General features: G+C 37.1%; 1 protein-coding gene across 2 annotated transcripts in view; it reads right to left on the reverse strand.

Moving 5' to 3' along the window:
• The window catches only part of LOC148354883 (uncharacterized protein C1orf21 homolog), a 44,652-nt gene that overhangs the window by 11,027 nt on the left and 10,383 nt on the right, over window positions 1-23,242 (reverse strand). Inside the window, exons 1-2 of one of the 2 annotated variants that reach the window (XM_088349781.1) lie at window positions 6,348-6,480; window positions 4,035-4,105 (exon numbers count right to left, since the gene is read on the reverse strand). In XM_088349781.1, coding sequence (XP_088205907.1) covers window positions 4,035-4,092 — 58 coding nt within the window. In that variant the 5' untranslated portion in view covers window positions 4,093-4,105; window positions 6,348-6,480. Of the gene's footprint in view, window positions 1-4,034; window positions 4,106-6,347; window positions 6,481-23,242 lie in introns of those variants that run through there. The other variant, XM_088349780.1, reaches the window with a different exon arrangement.

Here is a 23,242-nt window from a genome sequence, read left to right on the forward strand (position 1 = left end):
TGCAAAAAAAACAAAATTGCTGCAGAGCTCTCATCCCTTTCACAAATAGCCAATGACTGATTGAACCGGGGCTAATGTTAGATGAGACATTGATTAACATGTCTATTACCTTACTGAATAATTTAACTAAAACATCAATTTGAAACTGCAACAAAAGGCACATTATTCATTCCCAGGGTTAAAATGTCACATTTAGGGAAAGGACATGCTGGCAACGATCGTCACTATCAAATGAAAAACAAATAAAAAAATTCAATTTTGGTCTATTTTTTGCCTTAATCGAATGTTTACAATATATATATTAGGCCATGTTGTACAAAATAGACTCCAAAAACTGGTTTATTTTATTTAAAAAAAACAACAACCCCCAAAACATATTTAATTGTATAAGAAAGCCTCAAAACTATGATGGATAATGAAAAAGAAATGTGGGAAAAATATGGTGCAATTAAAACCATACTAATTGCGATACAGCCCCTGAAAGTCTGGCTCTCAACCATTAAAAAAATAAATAAATAAATAAAAATAAATAAAAAATAAAAATCAAATTTTACAATGTTCTCCATTAAAACCCAGGTTAAACTTAGCTCTTGGGTTGCAAAAAATGATTATGTTAAAATTAAATCGGTCTATTTTTTTTAAACCATTGTATTCTAAAACAGAAATGACTCTAGCCACCTCTCACTAGGGGGATATGGCTGTGATATATATAATTCTAAAACAAAACAAAAGCTGAAATAACAGTTGTTAAACATCTAAATTGACAACCGAATTTGACCTGAACCATGTGAGATTTAAAATGCAGTAAACAGACACTCCCCTACTTTCAAACATTCGACTTACGCAAAACAGTAGATAGGAACATTTTTCTTCGGGATGTTGAAAAATATCTGGACATTGCTGTAAGTTAGATTTTGTATTGTGTGCACTTCTTTCCGGATAGAGGACAGTATTGTAGTGCTTCTTTCCACCGCTATCGGCGTGTAGCGCTGTGGGAGGTCACCCAGAATCTACCTGAAGAAAAAAATCCAGCTTCCTCTTCCCAGTTCGTGTGTAAACATACCATACTGTATCTCCAACGCAATAAAAACTTCGACGTTTTTTAATACCTCATGCAGCCATTCAATGTGGTTGGTGTAAAGTGTAAAGAAGAGGTGAGCAGTTTCTTTTGAAACAAAAGTGGAATAAGAAAGCTTGATGTGGTTGAAAATCTGGTCGGAACACTTTTTGTCTACGACATTTTACCACGGAGGAGGACCTCTTGAAGCACATCTTCCAAAAGTAAGTTAAACTCAACTTTATTCATAACTTTATGAAATGTTTATATTTGAGTACAAAAAAGACAGGTTACTTATACAAGCCTTAAACATACTTTTATAAACAATAAACATACAAAATAAAGCACTGAAGCAACTTTAGAACAAATTCAACTTACGAACGATCGTCCGGAACCAATCTGCACTTATCGTCTAATGGAATTGATTGGTTGCCGATTAATCAATTAGTTGCTGCTTCTCAGGTCTCTCGATCGAGATGTGCCTTTCAACACATAAGCTTGAGCAACTTCCTGCTTGGAGTTTCGAGCGCCGACTCTAGAGTTAGCAACAAGCTTGCAGTCACATGTGGGCAAGGATAGCCACGTTCACCCAAGCACAGTTTGCTATTTGAGAACCCGGAAGTTGTTTCTCTGCCAAAAACGTGTGCTAAAAGAGAATGCGGCTGATGAGTCATCTCAACACGACGAACAAGAGGGAGTTTTTGCCATTTCTCAAGTTGTGTTTGTGTACCCGAGCTAAGCCTTTTCCGGTGATTGTGCGAAAGTCAGGCAGCAGAAGGGGGAGGAGGTCATTAGAGGTTTAATGACCACAATCTGACAATATCTGGGACACAAAAGCGTTTAGAGAGCGTAAAGCCTGACTGGCAATCTGTTGAGAGGCGAGTTGTGATAAACAGGCAAATAAAGCGCGTTTGACGCAGAGAAAACACACACAACCAAACGCTGATATTATTCACAAAAGTATAAATATGCAGGATAGATTTATGAATAGCTGTGATGAGGGTGGTTACACAAGCTGGCAGTTTACAGCAAAAAGATGTAAAATAGGAAAAATATTCTTGCAACACTGCCAGATTGTGTTGCTTATTATTAAAAATTATTTTTCAAAATAAGAAAAATGATCTTGGTGGATGATTTTAATAATAACAATAAACAATACTACTATTAATAGTATACATTTGCAAAAAATATTTTTTAAATAGTTTGGGATAATAGAAATGACTTAAAAGGAACAAACCGATCTGCCATAGAAAGGGGACACTGTAATATTTGACCACTAAATGTTGCTGTGTAGTGTAGTGCAACCAAATCGAGTGCTAAAAAGCACAGATTATACAAACTAAGGAGACTCAGAGTGACCAAAACTCACCACAATATTTCTAATTTCTTTGTCTAGCCTTTTTTGGGTTTTTCCCGGTATCCGTAGCAACAAGATGGCAGACAAATATGTCAGCTCCCTATAGGTGAAGCTCATGGCATGTAAAATAAATGTGAATTTCTCAACTTAAGTTATTTTTTAAAAATGCACGTTTATGATAATTCAAGTAATTTTTTTTATTATTTAAATTATCCTACAGTAGTTTTTGCTCCTATTAAAAAAAAAAGAAAAACATCTTGTTTTTCTTATTTTAATATTAATGTAATGTCATAATCAAAATTATTTAAAATGGAAAAAAATGTATACCATATTAGGTAATTGTACATATTACCATAGATAATTGCTGTTATAAAAAAGTTAGATTAGGTAATACTTTAAATGGGCAACGTTTTATTAACAACAACAAACAATAATCATAATGTAAAGTTAAAACAAATATTTTTCTTATATATTTTTGGTAAACAAGATTATCTGCCATATCTTTACTTATTTTATTATAGATCATTTTACAAATCGGTAAAATTATATGATATCTAAACTCAGCAAAAATATTATATTTTTATATGTTTAACAATATTGATAACAAAAATAATCATTATATAATTATAATAGGGATAGTATTAGTAACAATACTACTGATAACAATAGTAAGAACAAGAATGATAATAAAAGTAATAAAGTTAAACTAAAAATAAAAAAACTGAAAAATCTTGTTTTAAATTTTTTTTTTAATAAACTGCGATAAAAAAATGACAGAAAATGAGAAAAAAATTCTGATAGTGAAACATTTATTTTCTAGTGTTATACAGTAATCCCTCGGTTATCGCGGTTAATGGGGACCAAAACCACCCGCGAAAAGTGAAATTCCGCAAAGTAGCGACGCCCCTACAAAAATGCTTAAAAAATATAAATATATATATTTATTTTATTTTATTATTACCGTAAATTCAGGACTATAGAGCGCACCTGATTATAAGCCGCACCCACCACATTTTAGGGGGATAACCGCTTTTGTACTTACACAAGCCGCACCTGTATATAAGCCGCATGCGCCCACATTAAAACATGTAACACAATCACAAAATTAACCCAAACCCGATTTTGAGTCCCGCGATTGTAACTGAATATAAAGTACACAGTCCAAAAACCACAGCCGGCAAAATGAACGGAAAATGATACCCGTACTTAAGGTTTAATGCAGACCCCGGGTCCCGTTGAAAATAATCCAAGGGAAAAAAATGTATATTTCCAAAGGGTGGGAAAAATATATATCCACTATTGTCCGCTGCGTCCACAAACACATCTCACCTTTACTCCACTTCCCGTCAGCCCCCCTGGTTTTTGCCCCTTCTTTTTGATTTGCCCGTGGAAAACATATTAGAATAAGTTTCTAAAATAAATACATTACAAAAATATACAGTTGCAAATACATATTATACATGGTTACACATATTTACAAAGAAAGACGGTAAACCGAGAGAATTTTCAAAGCTTTAATAATAATATTATAACTTTCATCCCAAACCGTGCCTGTGAAAGCAAAACGCTACTACCAACACGCTCGCAATGCAGTAAAAGGGTCTGTTGAAAAAAACATACCGTACATGTAGAAATCGCGGTAAACCGTCCTCATCTTCCTCCTTATAACTGATGTCATCAAAGTCGTCTTCCTTCAGTATGGGAAAGAGACTATGTCATATAGACGTCGTCCCACGCTCCCTTATTCAAAAACACGCTAGCAACACGCTCGCAAAGTAAAGTTTACGTGCAGTAGCTCAGTTTCCTTGCTCGATTGCGTTTAGCTTGAAAGCTGCGTCATGTGACTTTCTTTTTGCAATTTGCATGATGAGGATATGTCTACGCTAATTTCATTTGTGCACAAGTTGCAGTCTTCCTCGGCGCATATATTCCACGGGTCTAAATCTTACCTTTTGTACTCGAGTGCCGCTGGCGGCTGTTAGAAAAATTACATAAATTGGCCACATTACTGAATAAGCCGCAGGGTTGAACGTTGGGGAAAAAAATAGCGGCTTATAGTCCGGAATTTACGGTAGTTTTTTTTAGACCCGCGAAGCTCTGAACCCGCGAACGTGGAACCGCGAAGTAGCGAGGTCCCACTGTACTGCTATCAGCTGCTTCAGGTTATAAATTTTGGGGGCAGAATGACTAATTACAGCATTAAACACCAGTGGTGCCACAACACAAGCCAGCGTGGACAAGTCAAGCTACCGCAACCTTCCCATGTGGAGTTTGGTAAATTGTCCCTTGGTGTCCCTACGTGTGAATGAGCAAGTGAGTTGTCAGTCTCTGTGTGCCCTGCGATTGGCTGGCAACCAGTTAAGCGTGTCCCCTGCTCACTGCCCGAAGATAGCCTGGATGGGCTCCAGCAACCCCGCGACCCTACTGAGGGAAAGAGGTGCAGATAATGGATGGATGGGTGCCACAACACTTAAGCAGTGTGACAATATTGTCCTCACACAAATTTTTAATTCCAATCAGGGCCTGTCTTGCAAGCGCCAGGGGTGTATTTGCATGCCATCTGGGGATTAACCTGCAGTAAAGCACTCAATTACTGTTTGGTGAACTCAACGGTCCCCAGTGTCACCAGTGAACTACACAAAGACAAAAACCAGTGGACTTGACACTTGTGGTCACATGCGTTGAGTAGGAGCCACTGGCACAAGAGTATGTCGAGAGCACACAAGGGCCACTGGGTCGAATCGGATGGATTGAGGACAGGAAGTGGAGTTGGTTAAATATTTCGTCACAAGGGCGTTGCGAGCAGGGTTCCTACACCTTTTTCATGGCCAAATTCAAGAACTTTTCAGGCATTTCCAAGGTGAATTTTTTAAAATTTCCAATACCTTTAAAGGAAGAAATCCAGCACTAACAAAAGAAATAACACAAAACGTTTATTTTAGTCATCAGTCAACAAAAAAAGAAAGTCGCTATCTTGCTGCTAGCACATTCTTTGTGCTATTTGGAAATGTTCCTATCTATGATCTTCAATCTTTTTGTGTCAATGGGCTGCTATAAACTGAGATGAATTCTGCCTCATCAATGCACGTGCGGGATCAATACATCACACTTGTTGACAAACACGGGAAGGGGTTTAAAGGTATTCGGTAATAATTGAGTTCTATATGGAAAACAAAAAAAAAGAAAGTACTGTATGTCTAAAAAGCAAAAACATGAGCCAAATTTGGACTACTTTTAATGATATTGATTGCTCCGAAGCAGAGTGCATTAAATCTTTCTTTCGGTTCTTTTTTCTTTTACTCATTTTATTTGATCTGTTTGTTTTTCAGATGATCTGTGTCTAAATTGGCTTGAAAAGAGTTGTAAATAGTTAATTTCTTTGCATTTTATCATTCATATACTGCACCGTTTTAAGGTCTTTAATTTATATTTTAATGTTTCGCATTTTTAGGAATTTTGTGTTGTTTCATTTTAAATCTGTTCAGTGTGTAAAAAGTTAACATTGGATTTTTATTTTACAATTTTTTTTAATTTACATTTTACATGAAATGACTAATTCTAAATGATTTGGTGCCTAACATTTTATTATTGTTGATAAAATATCATTAAAAAATTCTGAAGAGCCGTTTTGGAGCCAATAGAGCCGACCAAGTGAGCCAAGCCAAAAGAGCAGGTTTTCTAAACAGAGCTCTTCTCTTGGAATCAATTGGTAGAGGGCGGTAACGCTTCACATGACAAGCCACCAGAGAGAGTCAGACTGTCAAGAAACATGGCAATGGCAAGAATTTCAAGCATTTCCAAGCACTTCACCCAAAATGCAAGCATTTTCCTGACCTTAAAAATAACAACATTAAGATTCAAGCACCTTCAGGGATTGAAAGTTCTTGTACGAACCCTGCGCTGGGGATAAAAAAGTGAAAGTTGCAGACTGACCAGAGTAGAGGTCCCCGTTGCTGTAGTTTTTGCCTCGGGCGTCGTCATCATTGGGCACAGCCGACACCTGCTTGGCCGAGGTGCAGCCCATGGCCTTCTCACGCTGAAAACGCCCTCTTCATCGCACTCTCACCTGTTACACACACATTAGAAAAGTGTGCCACAGCATCAACATCAGGTGAGGAAAAATAGCACTCATTGTGTGGGAATATTAAAGGACACTTTGTAATATCTGATCCCTAGATGTCACTGTCTTGTGTAGTGCAACCAAAAGAGAGTGCCCCAAAGCACAAGGATGATTACAAACTACAGAAATTCATAATGATCAAACTGCACAATTTTGCTTTTCTTTTTATTCCAACCTTTTTCAAGGCTTTTGTTTTCTGGGGTTACTCTTGGCAGCAAGATGGCAGACCATCATGTCAGCATCATGTCCCAATAGGTGAGCCAAATGAAATACATTTCTTGACCAACAAGTATTATAAAAAATACACGGTTATATGATAGACTTCCACCGATCCTTTAAATGAAGTCGTTTGACTATTTCACTATATTTGCACTATATTATCATCATTATGTAAAAACCCAAAGAATTGTGTTTATTTTTTGAAACTATTAAATATTTATCACTATTTTTATAAGAAAAAACACTTTCAACTGAACAAAATTATCTGATCACAGCAAAATTACTCTATAACGTACATATTTACTTATTTTACTATTCTTAATACGAATATATTTTAATCAAAATTTAAAAAAAAGGAGTATAATTATCAAAAAGCAGATGGTGAATTATTTTAAGAATTATCTTACTCTTTTAAAGCTATATTTCTTTTAAGATAAAATTATAAAATTCAAAAGGCCAACATGCATTTTTATTGAGATTTAAAATGCCGTTTTTTTTCTCAACTGTTATGTAATTTTCCATTGTTTCCATTTTTTGATCACAAAACAAATATTTGGTTTATTTGTTTTGTTTTTTTTTAAATATATGAGCTAAACACATTTTTTTGATTCATCTCGGTATTCTGATTAAAAATGGCTTTTAGAGCTACTAGCAATATGCCACTTCCTACCACCTCTGCAAATAGTTTATGCGAGTACGTCTTTCAAAAACACAGGAAAATCTCACACACATTCACGTGCACACACCTTCGAAGATTGCCGCTCTCAGAGAACGGGAAGGATGCAAAGTGCAACGAGACACTCTGAAAGTGGCACGCAGCACGCAGAGTATCAAAAGAACTCCCAGTTTCAGGTAAACACGGTAACATAGCGAACACGTTGCGTGCATGGCAGGCAGGCAAACCTCCCTCCGTTTATGTGGACAAAGCAGGCAGTGGCAGGTGTGTGCAGGGTGTGGCGTCAGGATCTTTGTGATCGGGTACAAAAGGACGCTAGGGCAGTCACCTGGAGCGTTGTTGTGTTTCTTTCAGCTGAATGAAACTCTCGTCACAATTGCAGAGGTTATGCTTGGTTCACGAAGCCAAATATACTGCTAGGTAGTACCGAAATCAAGTACTACATTTAGATCAGGCTTCCCCATACTCTTGTCAATCTTCCGTGCTTTTAAACTGTGTTTCTCAACTACAGACGCTCCCCTACTTACGAACATTCGAGTTACGAAGAACAGTACATACTAACATTTTTTCAGGATGTCAGAAAATACCCAGACATTGCTGTAAGTTAGATTTTGTATTGTGTGCACCTTTTTCAGAGTACAGGACATTACTGGAGTGCTTCTTTCCACCGCTACTGGCATGTGGTGGCACTGTGATAGGTCACCCAGCATCCACCCAAAGAAGAACTCTTTCCTAGGTCATGTGCAACGTAAACACACTGCACTGTATCTCTAGCACGCCAAGAATTTTGACATTTTATTAATATCTTGTGCATCCATTCAATATGGTTGGTGTAAAGTGTAAAGAGGAGGCGAGCCGTATCTTTTGAAATGAAAGTGGGCTAGTAAAGCTTGATGCGGTTGAGAAAATGGTTGGATCGCTTTTCTATCTTCCACTTTTTACCACGGAGGAGGAATTCACTTAACTCTTCCAAAAGTAAGTTAAACTTAACTTTATTTATCTTTATAGTCAAGTCATGTTTATTTGTATAGCCCTTAATCACAAGGAGTCTCAAAGGGCTTCACAGACCACAGAATGTCAACGCCTAATGTGTAGCTTTGTTTTTCAGTACTATGCTTCATCATTCAGCCTGCTTTTAACGTTATAGAGCATATTATTTTATTAAACCTTTATTTTTCAGTTTCAAAACAATACAGGTTACTTATACAAGCCTTAAACATACTTATATAAACCCCAACCGTACATTCCATACAAAATATAGCACTGGAGCAACTTATGAACAAATTCAACTTACGATCGATCGTCCAGAACCTCGTTCGTAAGTAGGGCAGCGTCTGTAGTTTGTTGTGCCCAATCATTGCAAAAAAAAGCATGCAGATAAATTTATAGTTCTGTCGACACTTTGAATAAGGAGGGAAGACTTTAGAGAATTTTGACCTTGCAAGGAGACCAAGAGAGGACCCAAACCTCAGATAAGAAATTACAACCTGTGCTCAAAATCCTTCCTTGGGCCCTTTCATTTAATTAAATATCCTAGGTTACTAAAGGGTAAAGAAAACATAGGACAGCAACATAATTGGCCGATAGTGACACTGATTTCAAATTGTGCATAATAGTCAAAAACAACAAACGGGCATCCTATGCAATTTCCTTTACAGGTGTCCAACATTAAGAGAAGAATATACTTATCACAAGCCGTTGCCAGTATATTTGCTTACGCCTAAAGAGTAGCCGAGTAGGTGGCAGCAGTTTTACTTTATTTTTTATATATATATATATATATATATATATATATATATGCTAATTATCTGCTCAGGAGGGGAAATATATTTGATATATTTTATTGTGCCAGGGAGCTGTTTAAGATTGCACTGCCAACTAAAAAAAGGATCAAATACATATTGCACATAATTTTGTTGTTTTCATAATTATTTTCTTTCAGATGAATTGCCTGTTTTACGAAACAGAAAACTTGGAACGTAATAAAAAAATGTTTTACAAGCAAATGTCTTCTGCATACTTTGAATTATTATTTTCGTTATTTTCCTAGTAAAACAAGATTGAAAAATGTCGTAAAGCTTAAAAAACAGTTTACGAAACAGTAAAATACAAAACAACAGCGAAAGTATTAAAGGGATACCGTTTGATGTTTTACCACTAAATGTTGCTGTATTGTGTAGTGCAACTGAGAACAGGTACTGCAAAGGACAAGGGAGAATACAAACTACAGAGACTTACATGAACTTCTTATTTTTCCACGTAGCCTTTCCAAAGTTTTTTTGGGGGGGTACCCGTAGCAGTAAAAAGCAGACCATCATGTCAGCTCTCACTAGCGCCCTCATGTAAAATAAATATAAATTGCTCAATTCAAACGTATTTAAACAACTGCACATTTATGATAGTTGCTTATTATACAAATCAACATTGTTTTTCTTAATTAATGAAGCTTTTTTTCCCACTCTGAGGCACTACAAAATACACAATATGAATAACTTGTATTAATTCCTGATTATTGACCACAAATGAGTAGATTCAGGCAACGTGATAATGAAAATAATGTTTAAAAAAACGATCAAACATGAAACTGGTGTCGGGAATTCAAATATTCTTTATGGATAGTATGACTCCAAGACTCCCTCTTCCAACACAAAATATTCAAATAATGGTCTTGTGCATACTTAATGGAAAATTGTATGTAGACTTGGGTACTACCTAGTAGTGTGTGATGACGCAAGGGTACAAAAGATCACAGCTTTTAAACCCAGAGTAAATCCCTCCGGCCTGTGTTAACGCAAAAACGCTTTCATGGGGCTGGGTCGGTGTATGATTGAAGGCCTCTCATTTGCGTGTATTGAAACATCAATTTGTGAGTAGCAGCAGGCTAAAAATAGCGGGCAAGGAGCTTTTGTTGGGAGCGCCGGATAATGCTGGGCTCTAAATCTGTGGGTCGGGCCGCTCCCGTTCGGGTTATGCGGGGAAGTCGGGTTGGAGGGAAACAGGCAAGACATTTTGACACAGGCAGAGAGGAGACGGAGAAAAGTCTCAAGTTACTCTGACTGAAAATCAAAACAAGTCACCTGAGGTCTCGCGCAAATTTTGAACAAGTCGAGTCAAATTGTGCAAATCTTGCCCAATCGCAGAGTGAATCCTCGCACTTTGCATTTAGTATCTGTACTAAGATCAAGGTAGACACAACTTTTGATTTTTGAACGTGTTTCTATCGGCAAACACTACATAAAATATATATACCATTCTGACCCATACAAGTAAAAATATTTGGATTTTTTAAGGAATCACACTATGTATTTTAAGAAAAAAATTCAACAAAACCACCAAACCCGCTCTCCAGACTAAAGCTAATTCTTTAGCACATTTTATTTTACTGTTTGACGTCCGCTGATTTGATGAAATCTATGAAATAATAACGCAAGCGCCTGTGTCCCAATGCAATAAAAATATACAGTTTAAAATGTGTCTACCTGCCACAGTTAGTAGTATTGAGGCTTATTTTATATTTTTTGTCCTAAATAATCGTTTCGAGTAAAAATGTCTCAAAATACTGCAAATGTGGATAACAATGTATTCACCATCTGTGCATCTTACTGGGCAAAGGGGAGAAAGAGGGTGTGCACTGTCTGTATACCCCCGCCCATTCCTACCGCTCACCCAATCAAATTGTTCTGGGTGTTTTGGGGTGTTTACAGTGTGTTGTGTGGGTTTTCATCATATAGTGTCTCTACATTCCGTTTCTCATTGACCCAAAGGGCTCCCATTTCTTTATAATTATTAGAAGTCTACCACTTAAACATCATGTCGGTTAGAAATCAAATTTACAAGGAAATTGCCATGACTCATCAGTGGTAAGTTATTTTCTAAAGCTGTCTGGAGTACCAAGGTGCTTTTAGGGGGCTTCCTGGTAGGCACCACATTGGTGGCCCCTTTCTGAATACAGGGGTGTTTCAAAAATGTGATACCCTTTGAATATTTATGACTTGCTCGCGAGCACGCAATCTGTACATAAAAAAAATGAAAAAAAATAGTAATCTGCTTCAGCCTGTTTGACAGAACTGGATTACTGACTAGACGTATGCTTCGTCTCAGGCGGTGCACATATTGAACATTTATGAAATAGTTCACATAATCCACATGCTTTTGAATTTCTCATTCAGATTGGAAAAAAATAATTTCAATATCTTCAACAGTAAACTCTTCAATTTAATTTGCCCAAACTATGTACTTTTCTGGATATTTACATCTCAAAGGATTTCAAGTTTTTTTAAACACCATGTATGCCAGATTTTTCAAAATAAAATTATTCACATTTTTAACATTTTCATTATTCATAAATTCATTTTCCAGCCGATAATTCTCACGAGAGTCACAAGGGTGCTGGAGCCAATCCCAGCTGACTTAAAGCGGTGGGCAAGAGACAACCTGGACTGGGTACCAGCCAATTCCTTAGCACAAAGAGACAGACAACCATTAACTCATTCCTAAGGATAATTTAGTCTGGGCAATTGTGGGAAGCTCCTAAAGTACCCGTAAAAAAACCCACTAATAAATGGCAAACTCCTGATCTATGAGGTAGACGTGCTAACTAGTCACTCACCATGCCATATATTTTACTGAAAATAAGTCCACAAGTAATAAAATTAAGTATTTCATACACAAAAATTATAAAATGTAAAACTTTAAAATATATTTAAAATATTATTTGGAATACTCATTCATAAAAAAAAAATCTTATTTTACTTAAACTACTTCTTAAAAATTTCAATTAATTCTTGGAATAAACCGTAAATTAGAATACGATATTTGATGACATCGTAACATGTCAAATGCACAACAAATTAAACTTACAAGATAAAATACCACAGTTGAAAATAGTACGTTTTTTTTAATGAAAATAATTCTCAAAATTGTAAATTTTAACAATTTTAACCGTGCATGGATGAATTCTAGTTTCCACAATACAAAATGTGTTCTAATTCAAAGAAGACGAAATTAAGGACAATATTATTAAAGGCTAGTTGGGTGGATTAAAAAGCACCCCTTAAATATTTTCTGTCAAATCAAAACAAAGGCAGCACTTCTCCAACAATGTTGATTTTTTTTGTTAGATATGTCAAGTCAAGAAATTCAAAAGAATATCAAGTTTTCCAAACAAGTAGCAAATCCTCAATTTAGCAACTTAATTCGAGTCACGTGACTCCCCCTTTTTAATTCCACATATGTTTATAAATAAACTTCAGTAAGGGCAGTCATTCACAGCATCACTCAATGTAGGATTTTGTTTGCCAACACCTAAAAAGTTTCAAAATGATATGTTATTACAGAACACCACACACTATTCATGCTAAACGTGCGATTTCTGTCCTTGAAGCTTCAATGGGCATTGACCGGGAAACATCCCCCCCCCCCCCCCCCCCCCCCCCCCCAAAAAAAAAAAATATCTATATATATATATATATATATATATATATATATATATATACAACATGAGGAAAAAGGCTAAAAACGTGTCGGGACACCCGGTCAGTGCAACAGGAAGCGAAAGTGTTGGAAAATATGCAGCTTTTCTGGGAAGACTTTGAGCAAGCGGGTCAGAGAACAGTTTTGTCCCAATATTTGAGAGGTTGCTTAGGGAGTTTTTTCATCCTAAAAAATAAGAGTTAACTCAAAATTTATTGAGATTTTTTGCCAGCAAAGAGTGTAAAGTTAATCTGAAACTATACAGAGCATGCAACAGAGGTGAAATTAAGAAAAATTCAGGGGAGGGAAAAAAATGTTACATGCAATGATTTTACTTTTTACATTAAATGTGCTTTGTGCCGATTTTATTGCACTTTATAACAAACACAGTTTACTAGAATGAAAGGAACATTTTGTGTTGAGGACAGACAATTTTGAAAGTCCTTTAGAAAGAATGTGTCAATGTATGTAAAATGAACTGACCCAGTAAGCATTTCTGTTGTTTTTTTCGATTAAAAAAAAAAACAAACTTAAATTATGTAGCTATAATATCGCCAAATACTTGTAGAAATACAGCGTAAGATCACTCAAATGAGTTTAAATATCTGCTGCAATATTTCATTGTGATTTTTAGCCACTAGATATTCTCGCATAAACCTACATCGCATATAAGCTATCTATCTAGCCTGGTCATATCCCTCGAGAGGGGTGACCGACAGCAAGACAAACACATACAAAAATAAAGAACTTTTTTTTTTTTTAAAAAAAGGGAAAAGTAGCAAAAAACACACAAACATTTTGGACCATGGCCAACCCAAAAGCCCAAACAAGTTAAGCACCTCGGCACCCAAGTTGGTCATGCTTTCGTCCCTCCAGATGAAACGGGACGCAAGAAAGCAGCCGTGTCACTCCGGTCAGGGTGACACAACACACTCTTCTGTTCAACAGCAGGGCCTGACAGCTTTCACTGGTTTACCCCTGCAGCATTATACAGGTGCCCTGCCAATCCCTTAGAAATATGAGCAGAACGCCTGAAACGGTTTTAGAGTAGCCACATACTGAAAGAAATTCGGAGCAAAGATATTAAGGTCCCTCAAAAACAATAATTATTGACAATAAATTTGTTAAAAATAAAGATGAATATACTGGTTATAAAGATAAACTATTTCGAGCTCTTCAACGGCAGACAATCTAACACAATTTTCATATTTTGCAATCATTTCCTTCAATCGTTGCGGTTTTCCACCTTTACCTGCCCTTACCACTAACTTTCTTGGAACAATTATAATGGGCAAATAAGACAAATAACACACTAAATCACAAGAAAATGAGATGTGGTCCCTCTCAAACACAATCAGGACGGCGCCGATTTACTGAAGAGGAATGGAGGATCGAGCAGGGTGGGAATGAGGATAGTTTGAGCCATTGAGCGGAAATTCTTGTCTTATGTCTCCTTGTGTTTATTTGTTTTACGAGCATAAACCAACCAGGATTGCATTTTATAGTTCTAAATTTGGCTTATATGAGAGTATACACAGTCGCTAAAGAAAAAGTGGATGGCGAAAATTCCATATCAGTTCAGAAAAATGAAAGTAATTTTAAGTTTATCTCGTAGTTATTTTCAGGAATGTTAAGGGAAAATTGTGTATTATTTAGCACTTACAAGTGTTAAAAAGTTTATTCCTTATAGAAAAATGTTGATTTAATTGATTATCAAAAATACATGAGCCATTTATATTACTCATCGGTAGAGGAAATTGGGTTTATTTCACATAACACGAGGCTCACTTAGAGGGAACTGACATGATTATATGCAATCTTGCTGCTACGGATATTCCCAAGGATCAAAAATATTGCGGGAAAAAATCTGTGCGTTTGGTCACTGAGTCTCTATAGTTTCTATTCTTCCTTTTTGTAGAACATTAGACTACAGCGACAATAATGATCAAATATTAACCATTGTTCCTTTAAGATACTACAAATAAGATTTGAGAAAAATGAGAAATGTGGATAGGTCATAGAGTCTTCATAGTTTGTAATCTTCCTTGTGCTTATTCGCACGTGTTTTTGGTTGCTCTACATAAGGGGCCTCCAATCTCTTAAGCAGATTTTAAGTTTTAATACTTAGATACGAGTTTATATATATAAAAAAAACTATTTAAAACTTTATATTTATATTGTTACTCTGAAACGTATTACCACGTTGATTAATGGAATAGACTCGGTCAACCGCTAAGAATATAATTTTACAGACGCTACCCGACTTACGAACGAGATCGTTCGTAAGTTGAAATTGTTCGTAAGTTGCTTCAATGCTATAATTTTTATGTTTAAGGTTTATATAAGAATGTTTAGGGCTTGTATAAGTAAACAGTATTGTTGTGGACGAAAAAAATAAACATTTCATAAAATAATACGCTCTATAAATACAAATAAAGTGTAACTTACTTTTGGAAGATGTTCATCGAGAGGTCCTCCTCCATGGTAAAAAGTGGCTGGAAAAAAAGCGTTCCGGCCATTTTCTCAACCGCATCAAGCTTTCCTATTCTACTTTCATTTCAAAAGAAACAGCTCGCCTCTTCTTTACACCAGCTATATTGAATGGATTGACGAGATATTAAACAATAAAAACGTCAAAGTTTACATACGAACTAGAGAGTAAGCGGAATTATTTTTTACTTCCGGGTGGATCCTGGGTGACCTCTCAGAGCGCCACACACCGGTAGCGGCGGAAATAAGCACTACAGTAATGTTGTGTAAAAAAAGGTGCACACAATAAAAAAAAATCTAACTTACAGCAATGTCTGTTCTCAGTTGCACTACACAATACAGCAACATTTAGTGGTAAAACATCAAACGGTATCCCTTTAATACTTTCGCTGTTGTTTTCGACATCCCGAAAAAGATGTTCGTATGTACCGTTTTATGTAAGTCGAATGGTTGCAAGTAGGGGAGCGTCTGTACTAGAAAATCCCAATAACCCTGCACTAGTGAGGTATTTCAGAACATGTCTGCCACCTTAGCTGTCCTTAGGGGGCATCAAGGTGTCCGTGGGCACCATGATAGAAACCCCTGCACTACACAATACAGCGACATCTTTTGGAGAAATTATTAGACACTGCCCCCTTTAACTATTTAGCAACATTTGAGAGATAACCAGCTATATTGTGCTAGCAATCTAGTAAGTAGCCTTGACCTGTGTCAGCTTGTTTACGAAGCTAATGCTAGTTTAGCACTGATGTCAGTGACTTATGTCACAAACATGCACTTTTTATAGTCGCATGCAATTACAAATGTCCACGTTTTAAAAAAAAAAAACAAGTGTGATCTTTATGTGAGTACTTTTGCCACGTCTGTCTGTATCACTCAGGCAGCTCAAACATAATCCCAACTTAACATTAAACGCAACTCCAGATGTTCCCCTATAATCACGCTCCGCAGCATACGATCCTCACTCATTAGTCATGATGTCATCAAGCGGGTTTGCCAGACCGGGAGCCTTAAAACTAAAACAACACAAACACACCCTGGGCCAAGAAATCGTTCTTAAAACATCGCGGCTAACCCAAAACTCAGGTTTGCCTACGTGGACTTGGGCCGGCGAGTTCCTTTTGAGGAGCGTTTGTGAGCGAGCCTGAAAATTCAGGCTGGGCCCCCAAGAGCCAGAAGAGGAACACGAGCAGGAAACCTGCGGCGGCGGCTGACGCCTTCCTCACTTCAGTTTTCCCATTCCTGGATGGAGAAGTGACGTCATTGCACACTTTCGCATCGGCTGTGTTTTTTGTTGTTGTTGCGAGTACTTCATTTACGGAAGAAAAAACTATAAAATTCACTGAATTTTTCCATTATCATTGTGTATTTTAAAAGGGCAGTGTGTATTATTCAGCACCTCCTAGTAGTAAGGAAAACTTCATTTAAATTATATTGATTTGAAAATACATGCAAAAATGAATGAAGAAGTATCATATCAAAAAAGATCAGATCAAGAAATTTGCATGTATTTTGAATTACACAAACTTCACCAATAGGGAGCTGACATAATCGTTTGCCATCTTGCTGCTACAGCTACGAGTACCAGAAAGAAAAAAAAACGTGCCAATCGCAAAAAGATAGAATTAAAAGTGTCCGTAGTTTGTATTACTCCTTGAGGTTTTTAACACTAATTTTTGGTGCACGGCAATACAGCAGCATCTAGTAGATCAAAAAATATATACTGTCCCTTAAAAGTCGGGTTCACCAAACTAAATGAAATGATCTGCATTTATATAGCGCTTTTCAAGTCAAGATAGATACGAAAAAAAAAATTCGGGTTGTTGAAAAATATCCGGACATTGCTGTAAATTAGATTTTGTATTGTTTGCACCTTTTTCCCAGTACAGGACATTGACTGGAGTCCTTCGTTCCGCCGGCGTGTGGTGGCGCTGTGAGAGGTCACCCAGCATCCACCCCGAAGAAGAAGAAGAAATCCGGCTTCTACTTCCTAGTTCGTGCGTAAACATTCTATACTGTATCTCCAGCGCGCTAAGAACTTTGACATTTTTATTGTTTAATATCTTGTGCAGCCATTCAATTTGATTGGTGTAAAGTGGGAAGAAGAGGCGGGCTGTTTCTTTTGATTGAAAGTGGAATAAGGAAGCTTGATGCGGTTGAAAAAAATGGTTGGATCGCTTTTTTCGGCCACTTTCTGCCACAGAGGGGGAAGTCGCCTAACTTTTGAAGCTCATCTTCTAAAAGTAAGTTACACTTAACTTTATATTTATAGAGCATATTATATTATGAAATGATAATTTTTAGAACAAAACAATACAGGTTACTTATACAAGCCTTAAACATACTTATATGAACCTTAAACATACAAAATATATTACTGAAACAACTTACGAACAAATTCAACTTACGAACGATCGTCCGGAACCTTGTTTGTAAGTTGGGCAGCGTCTGTAAATGTAAACTGGAAAAAAACGGATTGGCTAAAATTACATCCATCAATAAGCTATTTTTTTCCTCCAGCCTGGCCCCCGTGAAAAATATTTTAAACCAATGCAGCCTGTGAGTCAAAATGTTTGCCGACCCATGCTTTAAAATACGCAGTAAAAAGCAGGTTACGTTTTCAGTCTTCCACAAATATTCAAAACTATTTTTGTCTACATTGTGTTTGGTCTTTAAAAAGTATCATTTTAGTGTTGACCACTAGTATGGTGCACATTAGTATTTCATAAAGTACATTTCAATTAACCAGACATGGGGACTTGAGACTTAGTGACTTGGACTCGAGTCGACTCGAGTCGCTGTTTTTATGACTTGTGACTTGACTTGGACTTGGCAATCTAAGACTCGGGACTTGACTTGTGACTTGACTTGCCCAAGAAAAAAATACTTGGGACTTACTTGGGACTTGAAGGTGAAGACTTGAGACTTACTTGAGACTTGCACATGTGTGACTTGGTCCCATGTCTGCAATTAACAAACCACTGGCAGGCAACCAGTTTACGTGATTAAGTTCAGACTTCATTTTTCTGATGTTTTAGGCCCCAATTTCTTTGATCCAGTGTTTTTTATTTCTGATCTTCGGACTTCATTTACGGAAGAAATCAAATGTATGCTTACTATATTACTTTTATGGATGTTTTATGGGGACTATGTGCATTGTTTGAACAGTAGATGTTGCTGTATTGTGTAGTGCAACCAAAAACTAGTGCTCAAAAGCACAAGGAAGAGTACAAACTATGGAGACTCAAAGTGACCAAACCACACCAGTTTTATTCTGATTTTTGCTGCTAGCCTTTTGCAAGATATTGTTTTCTTGAGACACCCTTAGCAGCAAGATGGCGAACAAGTATGCCAGCTTACTCTAGGTAAACCTCCTGTTATGTAAAATAAATACAGATTTCTCGGCCTATGAGCATTTATGTCGTAGTATATATTTTTTGCTTATTATTTAAATCAATATATATTTTAAAATAGATTATATTTTTTACCACTAGAAGGAGCTAAACAATGCAGTATACGGTAGAAGCAAGTTCAGTGTTTGCGGCACTGCAAAGTTTTCTATCTTTCTTTTCCCTTCTTTTTCAATCCTCTCACGTTAATGTGTAAATTCAATGTTGACAACTAAGTGGCACAAAATAGAATGACTTTGGGTACATTTCAAATAATGTAGGCAGAGAAGCATTGAGCTTTTTCCCCGTAATATTTTAATTCACGTCGTTCTCTACACTAGGCTTTATGCATACGGGAAAGAGACCAATTTGGCTATTTTATTTTTGGGGCTCAAAAAATAACCCCGATCTTCCATTCCTGTTCAGTCAATTGGCGCCGTCCTGATTGTGTTTGAGCGGGACCACATCTCATTTTCTTGTGATTTAGTGTGTTTTATTGCCTTGTTGGACCATTATAATGGGTACCAAGAAAGTTGGTGACAAGGGGAAGGAAAGTTAGAAAACAGAGATTGAAGGAAATTATTGCAAAATATGAAAATGGAGTTTGATTATCTGCCATCGAAGTGTTGTTTTGTTTGAAATAGTTTATTATTATCTACATTACAATTATATCAATCAAAACAGTTTTTTTTTATCTTCAAACACATTGAGAGGTGAGTATACTTGTATAAAGAATACATTATCACATATTTTCTCAGGTTTGTCCTCATCCATTCTTTCATTCATTGTTGTGAGGATTTTTAAATTGATACTTTCCAGGGCATTGCAACTTTACTGTTTTTGCTTCACCACATTCTTCTACCATGAAGCCATCAATGTTCCAAGGACAGAAAAACAAGTCGTCAAATTACTTTTTTTCTTTTGTCACTTTAACTCCCTTGCCGTCATCATTCAGTTGATTTTTCCATTCGTGCTTTTTTCCTGATGACATACTTAAAGGGTGCAAACCACTGTCAGTGGATGACGCGTTGCATGGGAACAACGGAACGCTCAGTTGATGGTGGCGACGCAATAATCGTTTTCACACCAGACATCGTGACTCTGGCCACTATTTAATTAGCTCATAATCAAAAGAAGTTCAACTGTTGTACTAATTTTATTTATTTAGTGTTTGTTTATTTAGCCACTTAAAATGCCTTTATGAAAGACTTCATGATCCATGTACAGCAAGGGTGGGCAAACTACAGCTTGCGGGCTACATACAACCCTTCACGCTTTTTAATCTGGCCCACCCAACGAAAATGTTCATATATATAAATTTGTTAATTGTTGGATTTGGTGCCACTTATGTCCCGTGTACCCAGTGTGCCTTCCCCGAAAAAAAAATAAAAAATCATGAAGCTAAAGAACATTGTGTATTGTATAGCGCCTCCTACTGGTAAAGAAAAAAAATGACTTAAAAAAAACAACACTGATTTGAATAACAAAGGAAAATGCATGATTATAAAAATGTTTCTTTAAATACGAGTAAGTTGAGAAATTTGAAATTTACATAACATGAGGCTCACCTACAGGGTGACATGATTGTCTGCCATTTTACTGCTACGGGTAACCCCCCACAAAACAGAAACCGTGAGAAAGGTTGGGCAAAATAAAAAGAAATTGTGCCGTTTGGTCACTTTGAGGTTCTGTAGTTTTTATTCTTTCCTGTGCTTTGTAGCACTCGTTTTTGGTTGAACTACACAAAACAGACATCTAGTGGTCGAATATCACACAGTGTCTCTTTAATGTGTATTCCGCTCAAGGCCAAAATAGCTGCATTTTTCTGTAATTGCCATGTTTTACTTATTTATTCATTTGATCAATACACAGTATTTACAGTAACAAATTTCATTAAAAAAAACAACAAAAGCCCTGGTTTGATTTAATCAACGCATATTATCAGATTTATTGCTTGAAAAAGGGATATGATATGTCACTTTGCTTTAAGTGTTTCAAACCCAAATTCAATGGTCTAAGTCAGGGGTCTCCAAACTTTTTGGGCCGGATTTGGTAATCTGCAAATGTGTGAGGGCTGACCATTCAGCTTCGCATTCTTTGATTCTCATAAATTCACCTTCTGTGATAGGTTTGCAGTGCTTAGTGATCAGCGTCGCGTCCCCTTGGCTCGCCTTCGTACCATTTTCATTTGACCTGCAGCGTCTTATGAAAAAGTCCTGCTGTGCAGTTGAAACAGGTCCATGTTTCTTCACTTTTTTACTGAGTTTATTTCCAGCTTATCGTAGTCAACCCGTTAGGTCTGGCAGTGCCTTTTGATAATATATTCTTTGAAAATAGACACAGTCACTTGGTAAATTAGACAGACGCAGTTTTTTCAGATTTTGGTGAAAAAAAATTCGCCAATATCCACTTGTCCTGGAAGCAGCGACTCTCAGAGTCAACTTCCCTTTTTTTTTTTTTATTTACAGTGGTCAGTTTGGAAATTGGGTGGGCTAAAATTTTACAAAAGCCAAAGGCAAGGTGGCCAAAGGCAGTGTCTGAAATAACGTCTGCCCGGACGCACGGGGCGTGCATCTTTTACGTCGGGCGTACAACTTACAAAACAGCTCTGCCCGGGTGGCTGACAACTTTTTCAAGGAAAAAAAAAAAATCTTTTTTTTCCCTCCCCCAAATCAAACGTTTGCTTTATTCAGATTTCGAAATCTTCGGTTTAGAAATTTCTGAATTTCGTTTCTTTTAGCAATTTGAATACTCGGCAGCCAATCAGAAGCCTGCATCGAATAACTTCATGCTTCCAGACTTTCCCGAGCGTTATAAGGTCGTGCATTTGCATATCATTTTCCAAAGTAGACGCTCAGAGAACACAAGAAACATTAAGAAGTGGTTAGGAATCAAGCAAAAACCTCAGCCCTAGAAGAAAATTCAAAAGAAGCTAACAAAATTAATGACGCTACAAAACGTAAACATACATGAAAAACATCGTGAAAAGAGGAGTTCACGTGGCTTGTAGCAGACGACGCAATGCAAACATTGCATGAATGAAGATGAGTAAATACAGGTACATACTGATGGCAGATGGAAAACAGCCATGTCATATACATGCGATGAATGTTACAAGTAGATTTATAATTTTAAAAAAATTGTATGTGTTTGTCTTGCTGTCGGTCACCCCTCTCGAGGGATATGACCTGGGTAGATAGATAGATGATAAACTTAAATGTAAAGTGTCGTTCTGTTATATATTCCGATTATCAATCCTTAATACTTTGCAACATTGTTTTTTTTTTTGCGATAAGTCATCTTATTGTGTTTCAAGTTGTGAAAAATGGGGCAGGTAACTTTATGGCTGGGCAGGCAAGTTTGTCTGCCCTGGTGTCCGGTAACTTTTTGTCACAAGTTTCAGACACTGCCAAAGGGCTAATGCAATCATCTAGTGAATTGGTGGAATTTCTTTTGTACAAATTTATTTTATACTACAATATTACTGCCAGGCCACATATTATTTACTTTATGACCAAGGCTGCGGGTCAGTAAACATTTGATCACGGGCCATAACTTACCCCCGGGCTGGACTTTGGATGTGCCCAAAAACTAAAAAAATAAAACATGAACATGTAGACATCTATGTGTTTATCTATTCATAAATGCATATTGTTGCTGCTATACTAAAATTACTTTGCCATCTGTGTTAATTATTATTTTAGATGAATGGAATGATTACAGGGCAGCACGGCGGCGCAGTGGTTAGCGTGTGAGCGGCACAGTTCTGAGGTCATGAGATCGAACCTCCTGTGTGGAGTGTGCATGTTCTCCCCGTGCTTGCGTTGGTTTCTCTGGTTTCCTCCCACATTGCAAAAACATAAATGTTAGGGTAATTGCCCGGTCCAAGTTGAGTGAGTCGCCTGTCCCTGTGTGCCCTGCTACTGGCAGGCAACCAGTTCAGGGTGTCCCCTGCCCACTGCCCGAAAGGCAGCTGGGATGGGCTCCAGCACCCCTGCGACCCAACTGAGGATAAGCGATGCAGATAATGGATGGACGGAATGATTACAATGAACAGTCAAAAGAAAATTGCCCACAAAAAATGGAAAGCTGTCATTTTGAAATGGCAGCGAAGATATGATAAAAATCGGCCTTCATGATCTCTTGTTTTGTTTGTTGAAGTATCCGATTTGAGACTGTATCGGTAGATAAGTGAAATATCAAATCAATCATTTTGTTCCCTCAGCCCAAAATTGTTCAACTCGTGGCAACATGCGACTCATTAGGTTTGCCTATGCCTAATGTAGAGTAAAGAGTCCATTTAAGATGAAGTGGTTTTGAGGGGCCTGCAGTGAAAACACGGGCATGCTGCCAGAGCGCGCTCGTATGCTAGCGTGTGTGTGTAACGAGTTGACAATCTTCTGCAGCACATGCCACAGCTATGCAACAAGTCCCATGTTGTCAATCACCGTGCAGTTTTTTT

Source organism: Urocampus carinirostris, chromosome 12, assembly GCF_059441175.1.
Source record: "Urocampus carinirostris isolate Australia breed hairy pipefish chromosome 12, RoL_Ucar_1.0, whole genome shotgun sequence".
NCBI classification, from domain to species: Eukaryota; Metazoa; Chordata; class Actinopteri; order Syngnathiformes; family Syngnathidae; genus Urocampus; species Urocampus carinirostris.